This window comes from Choloepus didactylus, chromosome 17 (assembly GCF_015220235.1).
Source record: "Choloepus didactylus isolate mChoDid1 chromosome 17, mChoDid1.pri, whole genome shotgun sequence".
Classification (NCBI taxonomy): Eukaryota; Metazoa; Chordata; class Mammalia; order Pilosa; family Megalonychidae; genus Choloepus; species Choloepus didactylus.
The window spans coordinates 19,038,028-19,050,394 of NC_051323.1; the positions used below are offsets into that span (position 1 = coordinate 19,038,028).

General features: G+C 58.6%; 1 protein-coding gene across 5 annotated transcripts in view; it reads left to right on the top strand.

Moving 5' to 3' along the window:
- The window catches only part of SFXN5 (sideroflexin 5), a 131,788-nt gene that overhangs the window by 106,191 nt on the left and 13,230 nt on the right, over positions 1–12,367 (top strand). For 4 of the 5 annotated variants that reach the window (XR_005212451.1, XM_037807593.1, XM_037807595.1 and 1 more), the window contains exon 13: positions 2,505–2,622. The exons of the other annotated variant lie outside the window; for it this stretch is intronic. Coding sequence is in view for 3 of the 4 variants with exons in the window: in XM_037807593.1 (XP_037663521.1) it covers positions 2,505–2,622 (118 nt within the window). In the remaining variant the exon portion in view is untranslated. The remainder of the gene's footprint in view (positions 1–2,504; positions 2,623–12,367) is intronic. 5 annotated transcript variants of the gene reach the window in all.

Sequence of the window (12,367 nt, forward strand, 5' to 3'; positions counted from 1 at the left end):
ACTCGTGGGCAGGATGCCTGTGTTGGACCAGGAAGGCCGCAGCTCGCTCCCCAGCCCTGCAGTCCCTGGCAGGGCCCCGGGTGGGCCCGTGTGAGCTGGGTGGAGGTGGGGTGTGGGGTGGGGATGGGGTGCAAACCACACCCTCCACAGTGGGTTCCTGAGACCGTACTCCCAGCCTCCCCTGGTCCCTGGCATCCGGGTCTTTCCTTTCTCCCAGGCAGTCACACATCTCTCCATCTGCATATGTAACTCCCCCAGCTGCCTTTCCAATGCCTCCCTGCCATCTCCCTCCCTCCTCCCCTCCCCCCATCCTGCTGTGTTCACTCTCCAGCCTGCTCTGAGCTGGGACTAAAGGGGCTCCTGTGTGGGTGGGGTCTTGGGCCTGCCTCCCTCCTAAGTTGGGAGCACAGGCCCAAGGCTCCCTGAACCCCCATTCCCAGTGGGACCTTGGGTCCAGTCACCCCCAAGAGCATAGCCAAGGTCCTAGTGCTCCCACCCCACCAGGGGTCCCCAGGACAGAGCCCCTGTCTGCCATTCAACTGCCAGGAGAGAACATCCCTGTCAACTTCCCTGTCCTTGGTGGCCTCAGGGCTATGCCTCCGGGTACTTTACACCCTCTTGTCCCCTTTTCTCCTGCCCTCATGTCCCAGGCACTGAGACCCTGGCTCACACCACTGGGGCAGAGGGCACCCCGCCTTTCACAGCCTCCTCTGAGCCCTGGTCCCAAGCCCTGTGGGCGAGTTTGGATCCGACACTTCTTGACGTGCTTAAGAAGATGATTGGAGTTGAAAACAATCCCAGGGCCCATCTCAACCTTACTCCTGGCCCCTCCATGACTTCTGTGAAAGTCTAGAGGGCCTGGGGCTGAGCCCATTGGGGCACAGGGCTAGAACAGAGGAGGGGGAGAGGACGGAGTTGCTGGACCCAGGTGGAGGGGGGATCAGATGGGCAGATGGGATTGATTTGGGTACCCTTGTCCTGCTGCCCTTGATCCTGTGAAACTCCCCTTTCCAGCAGCTCATCTCAGCTGAAGTCAATAGCTGGACAGATCCTGGACTCAGGGCCAGTGGGAAGATCTGGAGAAGAGCCCAGCCACCAGGCTCCTCCCTTAACTACAGTGATAAAAATGCACAATTACTGAGCACGGAATCCTTGCATAGAATTTACAAGTATTTGGATCTTTACTGACTCCTTAACAGAAACCTCCTGGAGCAGGGTTGCTCAAAAGTGTGGTTCAGGTCCTAGACTCGTGGAACGTTGTTTGAAATGCAGATTCCCAGGCCTAGTACCGAGTCAGGGGCCCTAAGGGGTAAGGGCCCTTGGGAGTCTGCCTTCTTAACCAGCCATCCAGATCATTCTGTTACGCTTTAAAGTTTGCAAACTTCTGTTCCCATATTTGCTGCCTGCTGGGGGCCAGGTACTCCTGGGATTCTTGTAAGGAGGTGAGAGTGGTGTGGGGTTTGTCTGACCCCCAGGAGGGCCTCTCACCTGTCTGAGGCCACAGCCACTCCTGCTCCAGCAGGAAAGGGGCAAGAGCCCGAAGAAGAGGCTCTCACCATGAACTGGTCGCATGGAAGCTGACGCAGTTTCCACTATCCGATTTAGTGTCCACCCAACATCTGGGAAATGGTGCAGCCAGCCATCCTGATGGCACATCCCACCCCAGACCTCCCCAGGCCGTCCTGCTGAATTATGCAAAACGTAAAGCTACGATGAACACCACAGTGGAGGTGTGTTTGTCAGCTGGTAGCTCCTGCCCCCACTCCCACCCCCGTTCTGTCTGGGTACCCTTTTTTATCACAGAGCTGGAGGACCCAGGGCCTTGGAGGGAGGTTTTTCACACCCCTCTCCTGCCCAGCCTGACTTGGGGAGTGGGTGCCAGCTGTGAGCATGCTGGTGATGGAGCTGGCAAAGGGCCCTGAAGGCAGGAGCCAGGAGCAGCTCAGGGTGACAGTAAGTCTGGCTCTCTCAGTGGCTCTTGGATCAAAGTTGATGGGATGGCCAGTGGGACAGAAGAGGGTCAGCCCCTCCTGGCTGTGTTTTTGTGTGTGTGTGTGTGTGTGTGTAGGTTGTCTCCTTTCCTGGCTTTGGATCTACGCTGGTTTGTCTGCTATTTAATTACGTGCTGCTTTTGCAGATATTCTTACTCTCCTGTGTGTCCCCAGGATCAGGGGCCGACAGCCTGCTCTGTCATCTCTCCCACATGTGGCCTTGTTGGCACAGGGCTGGACACAAGGTGGGTGGGTGCCCTAAGGCGCTTATTTAAGATTTGCGTAGCTGAGGGTTCAACCAGTAGCGTCCTTCAAGGCTGCCTGGGCAGAGGGGCACCAACCAACAAAGGCCCCAAAGACAGAATCCTGCCACAGTTGTTTAGCTGCAAGCTGGCATTAGCCTGGAACTACATGCCATGGCCCTGAGACCCTGTGTGGGCCCCAGCACGGCCCCCGCAGCCAGCCCACCCCATCTCGAGTCTCATGGGCCCCGTTTCCCTGTCTCCCCCACAGGACGGCCCTCCTGCAGGCTCGCCGCCGGCTGCTCCTTCCTGTGCAAAGCCTCGTGTGCCTGGCAGCCTTCGGCCTGGCCCTGCCGCTGGCCATCAGCCTCTTCCCGCAGATGTCAGAGGTCAGCAGGGGGGAGGGAGCTCGTGGGCAGGACGGGGAGGGGTGCAGGAAGGTCTACGTTGGGTCACTAATGAACAAATACTTCCCCGCTGCTGACTCCAAAGCGCCACGCTAGGCACTGGGGTTTCCGCTGTGAACGAGACAGGCCAAAGCTCTGAAAGCAGGACTGCAGAGTCCTGATTCTGAACGGCCCTGTGGCTGCGTCGAGAAGGCTGGGCTGGAGCTCCGGGGGAGAAGAAGCCATCAGGAGGCTGTGGCGGGCATCCAGCAGGAGACGCTGGCGGCTTGGACCGGGCTGCTGGCTGTGGGCATGGGGAGAAGCGGGCCCGTGTAAGGGAGGGTTGGGGGGCGGCTTCTTCAGGATTGGGTGCTGGAACGTGGCGGGAGGGAAGGGAAGCTGGCAGGAAGAGCTCCCGGCCTTCTGGTTTTGAACAACCAGGCTGATGAGGCAACGGGTGGGAGTGGGGTCGGGTCTGAGGGGAGGACAGCGTGTGGAGTTGGATGGACGTGGGGGGGTTGAGGTGCCTGTGGAGTATACCTGTGGACGTTGGCTCTGGGTCTGGAGCCCAGGAGAGCGGCCTGGGCTGGAGGGACAGAAGTGGAGACACCCAGCCCAGAAACAGTAACGGAAGGAGGACCGTGGGTGGGCTCAGCCAGGGGAAGATCTAAGGGGGGAGAGGCCAGAGAGGTGAGGACAGACCTGGGCCCATGGGGTCAGGGGGTGGGTCGGCCATTCCCAGGGTCCGACATGCCTGAGAGGTCAACTCCATGAGCCCTGAGAAGAGTCCAGGCAATCAAAGCCGGCCCTGTCCCCTGGTGACGGTAAGGACATGGGTCTGGGCCGGGCACCAAAGGGGGGAAAAGAAAACCAGGCTAGCTGCGGCATCGAGATGTGGGATCAAGAGACGGTTTTATTTATTTGTTTCTTTTGTCCTTGTTGAAATGGGAGGGACTGGAGTTTGTGTCAATGCTGAAGAGAAAGTGCCTGAAGGATAGTGGGGAGAGCAGAATCCACGGCGAGACGCAGGGACCAGCGCAGATGATGCGGGAGAGCTCAGCCTTGGCAGGGAGAAAGCCCCCTCCCCACTTTAGCAGGAGGAAGAGGAGAGGGAGAGCAGATGCAGGGGGGTGGGGCCCTGGGGGAATTGTCCTTTTGGCTTCTGTGTTCTCTGTGATGGAGCAGAGGATTCGGGGTGGGGACGGGGGAGGCCGGGGTTCAGAAGCACAGAGGTTTGAGACACTCAGTGGGGAGAACGAGACAGCCGGCCAGGGGAGCCTGGTGGGCAGTGCCAGCGGCTGGCCGAGGAGGGGAAGGACGCTGGTCTGTGGGTGTGGGTCGGGGCTTTTCTGGGGCGGGAGGCTGCTGGGTTCCCTCAGGCTGGGTGGGGCCCTCAGTGGTGAGAGATCAGGATGAGCAGTGACCGTAGAGTCTAAGCTGGGCTGGGAGCGAGGGTGGGCAGCTGGGTCAGAGAGAGGAGCAAGGTTTGATGAAGAGCCAGACCCAGCCCAGCCCCTGCGAAGAGCAGGAGGCTGTGGCCAGTGAAAGGAGCTTCTGCATTTGTGATTTCAGGACTGACCCCACTTCATTAAGGGTCTCCAGAGTGGGGAGGGAGAGGGTTACTGGAGGGAAGTAGAGGAAAGTGAAAACAAGGGGTGGGACAGCTGGGCTGTGAGGCCTGGACAACCGGAGCCTTGGGGAGCTGGCAGCCCAGCATCTGGACCCCGAAGCCCGGGGAGCGTGGGAGCTGGAGTCACTTCCCTCTGCTGAGCCCCGGAGTTCAAGTTGGAGACTGTGATGGGGGAAGAGCTCCTGTCTTGGGGGCCACAGCACAGGGGGTGGGAAGCCTGGTATGTGACGTGTCCCAGCAGCTCCCTCATGCCCCCAGGGCTCCACCCTGTCATGAAGGCAGGGCTCCCCCACTCTGAGAAAGGCTCAGCAGCTGTGAGCTGATGCGGCCTGGGAACTCCAAATGGTGCAGAGGGGTTCCACGTTGCCTAGAAATTCTGAAAATCGGGGTGGGGGTGCTTCTCGGTGGCCTCTAGCATCCCCGTCGCATCTGTCTGTGCAGTCAGGCCAAGTCCATGGTTCTGGGCAAGGGGCAGAGTCCTCAGCTCAAAGTCCCAGAAGCCAGGTGCTGATCTGGGAGCAATCCCCAGATGTCCCCCTGCCAGTCCAGAGCTCTTAGGAATTACTGTATATATCTGATTGCATTTTGTGGCTGAGTTTCTCTCTTCTCTCAACCACCTACCAACCCTGGGATGGTGGAGCCAAGAGGCAGTGGAAGGGTCTCTGGTGGGAGCTCCTCTGGGGCAAATAATGAAGAGAGCCCCTGATTACCACCCCCCGCCATGCGTCCAGCTCTGGCTGCAGAGAGGTTGCTTTAGGCTCCTCTCTTCCCCCATGCCTGCCTCTAATAGGCACAGAAGTTAGTTCTTCTGGGCGTCTAACCCAAATCTCTCTTATGGTAACCCAAGTCTCTTCCTCAACCTTGCATAATAAGTCTTTGTCAACCTGGAAGGGAGGACAGGGGCACAACTCTCAGAGCCCCCTCCTCAGCTGCCCCCACCCCGACAGGATGCAGGCTGGCCTGGGCATTATGGGGTGTCTCGAGGCCCGTCTGGGATGACGGCACCAAGGCCAGCAGCCAGTTGGCTGAGGGTACCTCGTTCCCCCATTCATCCTCCCAATTAATTCTCTCTAACAAGGTGCTACTTCTGCCGTACAGGGACTGTGTCTCACATCCCAGAAGCCAGTGGGATTTGCCACAATAAGTCTGGACTTGCTTGGCTGACCCAGCCTTGCCAAAAGCCACCACGGTTGTCGACAGGAGTATTCGTTGGAACACTAATTAATTAATTAGGGGACTTGGAGATAGAGTTTAGGCAACTGGTTCTTAGAATGGCTGGCCTGCAGTGGTTTGGGGTGGGATTTCCAACCCACTTAACCCCAGAGGTTAAGCAAAGAACTTCAGTCCCCCTTTAATTCCTGGGAGGGGGGTTTGTCTGCTCATTTCAAATTATTTCTGCCTATTAAAATGGTGCCAAGGTCATACTGCAAATAAGATTCCTAGCTGCCGTTTACGAAGCAGCTACTATGCTAGACCTCACACTGGGGGCTCTGCCTGCTGTGTTGTATTAAATCCTCGTAGTGCCTTCTGGTCAGAGGTGTTACTGAATATCAAGGATGTTATGTAGACAGATATGTGGGTCCCAAGCTCTGGGGGAAGATTTTGGCTGGAGATACGGATGGGGGAGCCCTCGGTGCATAGTAGGGAGGGGATGAGATCACTGTGGGAGGGGTTACAGGGTGGAGGGGGACAAGCCATCCAGAACGGGAAGGGGCAGCCAGGGACGGGGCAGAGGGAGCGGCTTTGTGGACACTAAGTGGGAGGTGGGCTGCAGGGGGAGCTGCTGCCGAGGGGACACGAAGCAATTGATAGGACTTGGCGTTGGGTGATGGAGCCAGACAAGGCGGTCGGGAGGGAAGGTGGTATTCAGTTTCCTCTGTCTCATCAGCGAAGTGAGCTCAGGGATGGGAAGCCATTGGGGAACATCAAAGACAGTGTCACTCTCTGGTGTTCTGTGAGATGGGGGCCAGGGGCTTGGGGAGATGACAGTTGGGTGGGGGGAATGGGCGGGGGGACCACACACAGACCAAGGCAGGATCCTCGATGGGGTCCCAGTGAGTGAGGGGTTGGTTGGCTGTGGTAGGGAACGGGGTTCCAGAAACATGACAGTCCTACAGGGAAGGTACCAATATAATGTTTACCAATATATTTACCAATATAATGTTCCCTGTTTACAAATGAGAAAACTGAGGCATGAAGAGGTTAAATACCTTGCCTGAGGTCCAGTGTTGGCAAGGATAGAGAGGGCTTTGTACCCAGGCAGAGTGATCCCCTAACCAAAGCCCAACCCTCCCCCACCTACTGTAAAAAAAGAAGGCCCGAGCCCCAAACCACTCTGTGGGGGCCTTCCGGTCCCCTCACCTGGCCCTCTGACACCTCCCCGGGACTTTCTGGAGCAAGTGTTTCTTTGTTTTCTAGCCTAGAGTGGGGTAGGAATGGGGGTCCTGGTGGGCCAGCAGGTAGGGCAGGAGGCCCCCCATGGACTTGGGTGTGAGTTCTGGGGACAGGGTGTGGCTGCCTCTGGACCTCAGTCACGTCACTGGTGCCCCAGGTCCCTGGAGGGAGATGTCCAGGCTGTGGGGACCGGGCTGGGGAGCAGAGGGCCTGCCCTGGTGGACACTGGAGCTTACAGCCCACTGTGCCACTGGCCAGGGCCCACACAGCCAGGTGTCACCAGGCAAGGATGGGATGGTCAGCATGTGGTTTCTCAGTCTCCTGGGCTCCCACAATCTTTTCCCCAACCCGTTGAGACTGGGGTGGCCATGCCATTTCCCCCTGCACTCAGGGAGCCTACATTCTGGTTGGAGAAACAAAATATAAATCCATAAGAAATATCCTGGAATAGTGAGCGCTATGATGAAAATAAATCAGAGCACTGTGCTGGAACTTACCAGGGGTTGCTTTCAGTTGGGTAATTGTGGGGGCCTGGGGCCTGAATTGTGCTGACTTTTCTGGCTCTGTCTCTTTGGAGAGTGGGGCTCTGGGGCTCTGGGTTCCAGGCAAATGTGGCCATTGCTTTCCTCTCCCAGAGGGAGAGACACACACGCTTTCTGACACACATACCCACACTCACACACATTCACACACACTTGCATGCACTCACGCTGTCACTCGTGCACACATTTACACACACACAGTCACACAGATGTGCACTCATGCACTGGTGCCCCAGGTCCCTGGAGGGAGATGTCCAGGCTGTGGGGTCCCGGCTGCAGGCCTGGCTGCCGCGAGAGGCGGGACCTGGCATTGCACGTGCCCCTCCAGCCCCGGCAGCCGGGGCGCCATACCTGGAAGCTCTTCCAACCCCGCTTAATGAACCTCATGGCTCCCGGTGCGAGAAAGCAATGCCTTGGCCAAGACCCCCTCCCCACTTCCCCGCCTCGTTTCTGTCTTGTCTCTGTCTTCCTTTGTGCCTCTTTCTCCTCCTTGATTCCTCTCGGGCTCTCCCCCCACCCCGGTCCCCTCTCTTCTCCCCGCCATTCCCCCAGGAGCTCGGGGGCTGGGGAACGGGGCTGCACATACAAGCCAGAGCCATTGTCAGACAATCTGTTTTTGTCTTCATCGTGTTGGCAGGCGGCAGGAGAGGAGCAAAAGGTTAATGAGGCACTGTGCAGCGGGATTACTGCGGGAACGGGCGGGCGGCGGGCGGGCGAGCCAGCCATGGTGACAGGGAACTAATTAGGAGCAGTTTAACAGGAGGAAAAAGTGAAATCTCCTCTTCACCAACTGTCAATAATTAGCTGATTTGGTGACGTTGAAATGTGTCCACAGGAGAAGGTGGCGTTTTTCTGAGGGTGAGTGGGGAGTTAGGGGGTGACTGGGGGCTCTGCCCAGCCCTTAGGTGGGGTTGGGGCTGGGGTGGGACTGGGGGGCTGTCCCGGGTCCCACGCACCCACCCCGGGCCTGCCCTCCTCCCTCTGGCTGGCGTCCCTCAGCCCCAACTCTCTGTGTGACCTTGGGCCTTGCCTCCAAGTCCTCAGTGCCCCCAGCCTTAAGATGTGGGGCTGGAACCAAGTTTCTTTCTGGCTCTGCCCATTGGACTGGAAGTGAAAACCCGGGACAGAGCCCTGGTGCTGGAGTTGGGACAGCTGACAGCCAGCTGTGTGGCTCTAAGTCACATGCTCGACCTCGGGAGTCTTCTGTAGCATGGACGTGCCCTCTGGCAGCCACCGTCCAGGGCCAGGAAGGGATGTGGCTCTTGAGTGGGGCCCAGGAGACGGGCAGGCCAGCCTTCCCCAGAATGTACCTTCTAGTCCCCCACACCCTCATGGGGCTCCTTCCACCACCCCCCCCAGCAGCTCCAGGGCCCCATGACTCAGGGCTGGGGCTGCTTCTGTAGGGGTTGGACGGTGTGTCTCTCTCTTCCCTGCACCAGCTGCTGCGGGGCAGGCGCCATTGGTTCACAAGCTGGGTGGGGGTGCCCCCTGTTTGGCCTGTCTGCTTTGGCAGCCTGACGTTTGTCTCGTCACTTTGTCTCATCACTTTGTCGGCCCGTGCCCTTTGGCCTCCCCTGATGACACCTCAGCAGGGCCCCTACCTCTCCCCCATCCTCCCTCTGCCCCTCTGCCCCACCCCCCAACACCTTGACTGGAAGAAAAGGTGGCAAAGAGAGCCCTCCAGGGCTTCTTGCTCCAGCCTCTCCTGTCAGCCCTGCCAGCCCCTCCTCCCCTGAGCCCCCCCCCCCCGCCTCACTGTCCCCATGCCTTCCTGTCCCCACCCTCTCCAACTTCCAGAGACAAGAAACAAAGAGCTACACCTTCCCTGCATGGGGAGAGAAAGGGGGTACCCCTGGTGAGTACCAGAGCCTCCACCACCTCTCCCCCTCGCCCCATCAACCCTGAGGAAAATGGTGGTTTTAAGGAGCCAACTTGGTTGGGCAGCTGTGACGCATCAGCGGCAAATATCTCCCCCAGCAGCTCTCCCTTTCCCTGAGGAAGGATTTGAACTCACAGCCAAGAATGGGAAAGATCAGGAGTGAGCTGTTCTAGAAATCACCCCGCCTCCAGGAAGCCCACCCTGCTGATCCCCACCAGGATCTGTTTCACCCTCCAAACGTAGACTCCGGTGGTGTGGGTTTCTTGCGTCCCATCTCCCACCTTGGGACCACAGTCCTCCCTCCCTCCCTGGGTACTTAGGTTGTCCCTGAGGCTGAGAACCAGTGCTCTTTACCTATCAGCACCTGATGCAGGGCCTGGCTTGTTCTGGGTTCAGCCTGCCTTGGTTGATTGGCTCCTGCTTCTCCCGCTCTCCCAGGGCTGACGTGAGGCCATGTCTAGGGGCCCACAGCAGGGTTCACCGTCTCCCAGAGCTGGGGCCTCTCTCCCCAGTCTAAAATTCATCCCCTGCTTTGCTTGGAGATGTTTGTTTGGGGTTTTTCTTGTTTGCCGGTTTAATCAGTCCCTGCTGAACTCTGAAGCGGGCTATTTTTGCCATCAGAAATCTGCCGCCTCCCCGCCCGCTGCTTTCTTGGAGTTTGCCCACAGGACCCCCCAGGAGGGACGGATGGGAAAGGCAGAGCCGCTCGGAGCCCAGGAACGCCAACGCCACCTGTCATGTTGCCTGTTCCCCACCCCCCCACCCCAAACCTGCGTGTGCATACAGGCCCCTGTGGGAGCACACACACGACCATGCACACACAGGGCCTGTGCACACACACCCAAAGGCAGGCCTCAGCGGATCCACCTCCCAGCCCAGCCGTCCCTGCTTCTCCTTTCCAGGACCTTCCAGAACACCGTCTAGCCAAATTCAGGGCAGGGAAGGAGGCTTGGTTGTGCAAAGCTTCTGTTGAGAAGACTAAATGCATCCACACATGTGCAGTATTGGGACATGCCTGCCCACAGCAAGGAGCCTCTGGAGAGCAGGACTGGGCCTGGGTGCCGGGCTAACCGTGGGTTCCTACCTTCCCTTCACAGCGTCCTATGTGTCGTCTAAGTCTCCAAAGCGCTTTCCCATCAATTTCTTGATACTATCCACATCCCAGCGTCAGGAGGTAGAAAATCTTCCCTCTGCACATGGGGGGAAACTGAGGCCTTGAAGCTGAGGAGATGGAGGACAGAGAATGATTCTGGGGTGGATCCACCAGAGGGCACCCAGGAACAAGGCAAAGCTCCAAAGTGAGGAGGGGTCTGAGCGTCCCCTGGGTGTGCCCAGCACAGGGGAGGAGGAAAAGTATAAGAAGGAGCCCTGGGCTTAGGGTGCTACAGTTCCATTTGACTCAGCCTTTATTGAGGACCCACTGTGTCCAAGGCACAGGAATACTGAGCTGCCTGAGAGGCTCACCATGGGGGGGGGGGCTATATTCACAAATCAGCCTGGGATTGAGGATGTGATAGAGATGAAAAACAAGTGTTGTGGGTACTGGAGAAAGCAGCAATGGATTGGGGCTGAGAAGATCAGGGAGGTCTTCCTGGAGGAGGCAGCCACAGAGAATAAGGATCTAGCCTGGATTCAGGTCTCAAAGCTTAATCGTGCCATGTATGGGAAATGGAGAGAAGCCAAGGGGTGAGGTACCTAGAGGAGATATCAGAAGACCCTGAGTGTCCGGCCTTCCTTGGGAAGGCAGTGGGAGCCCAGAGCCAGCCACATGGGTCTAACTGAGGGGTTCTGGGGTCCAGGCTCAGGCCTCAGCTGCTCCCCTACCCTCCAAGGGTACTCAGGATGGCTTTCCTTCCCCCAAACCCAGGGCCTGGGGGTGCGTCTGAGCAGGCCCTGAGGCCTGCCTGGACCTGCTGAGAAGGGGTAGGATGGGGCTGCCCAGGGGACAGGCAGGCCCCTGCCCTGGCAGAGGCCTCAGGCACACGGGTTCAGCCAGGTGCCGACCTGGGCTTTGGACCTTGTGTCAATGTCGCCACCAGCCACGGACCCTCAGAGGCCCGGACCCCGGGCAGGAGCAGGAGGTGGCTTTGAGCTGTGTCACCGGGTCGCCTCCGGAAGAAAGGCGAGGAGGAGGAGGGCCTTTGTAGTAGGTAAAAGCCCCCGGGAATGGGGCACAGGCCGGGGGATCTAGTTTCCTGTTTATGTCTCTGCACCTTAGCTCCAGGTTCAAATATGTAAACTATCCGCTGGCCGCCGCTGCAGGTGTGTGTGCAGGGGCTGCAGCCAGCAGCAGTGGCCCCACACACATTCCTGACTCTGGGCCCCGACCCACTGAGCCAGGAGACAGAGGTAAATAGCTCAGGGTTAACCCTTCCTGGGCCACAGAGGAAGGTCGCCAGGCTGTTCTAGGGGACTCTGGAAGCAGCCAGGACTTGGGTGCTGCGGGGAGGCAGAGGGGCTACTGGACATGAGGCCTGCAGTTTGCTGCCTCTGACCTCAAATGCAACTGGACGTCTGCTTTGGAGCTATCTACTGGGAGGGGCTGCAGGGTCTGAACTGGGCCTGTGGGATAGGGTGGGGGCCTCTGATATGGGGCATCCCATGAGACCATGTGGGAGCCAGGCTGCAGGTTCTGTCTAGGAGTCCGGGAGTACTAGCTTATGCATGGCAGGGTGAGTGTTTCCAGCAGGCCTACGTCTTCCCGACACTCCCAGGCTGGGCAGAGGGGCTGGGGACAGGCACCATCAGCCTGTGCTGATTGATAACTTCAGCTTCCCACTGGGCCCTGCAGCCCCAACCTTCCAGGACTCTGGCTCCCCATCTAGATGCCTCCCCCTACTACCCCCCCGAGCCCCCTGTTGACTGGCTCTCAATCGCCTGGGAAGGAAGGAGGCCTCACACTCCCCATTAGAGAGGGCAACCTGGAGCCTGGGTCACCATTTCTCCCTGTGGCCTTGCCCTGCCTCCTTTCTCCTGCCCAGGAGTCACTCCCAGTTAGTCTGTGGTCAGAACCAAAACCCTGCCCTCGGTGCCAGTGGCCGCTCCCTGCTGTACCCACTCCTCTGTGTTCCTGCATCTCTTGCTCCTTCTCCCTCTTTCCCTCTCTCCCAGTCCCTCCTAGGAGCTGCTGCAATCACTGGCCCATTTGTTCTGCTGCCTTCGTGGCACATGAAGCTGGCTTCTGGGTCTTACCCGTCAGCCCCTCCAAGCAGCACTGGATCCCAAGAGAGCAGCTTAGGCCCTCCGTTCTCCATCTGGGACCCCAGAGCTGGTGAGGGCCACAAGGGCTCTAGAGGCATGATT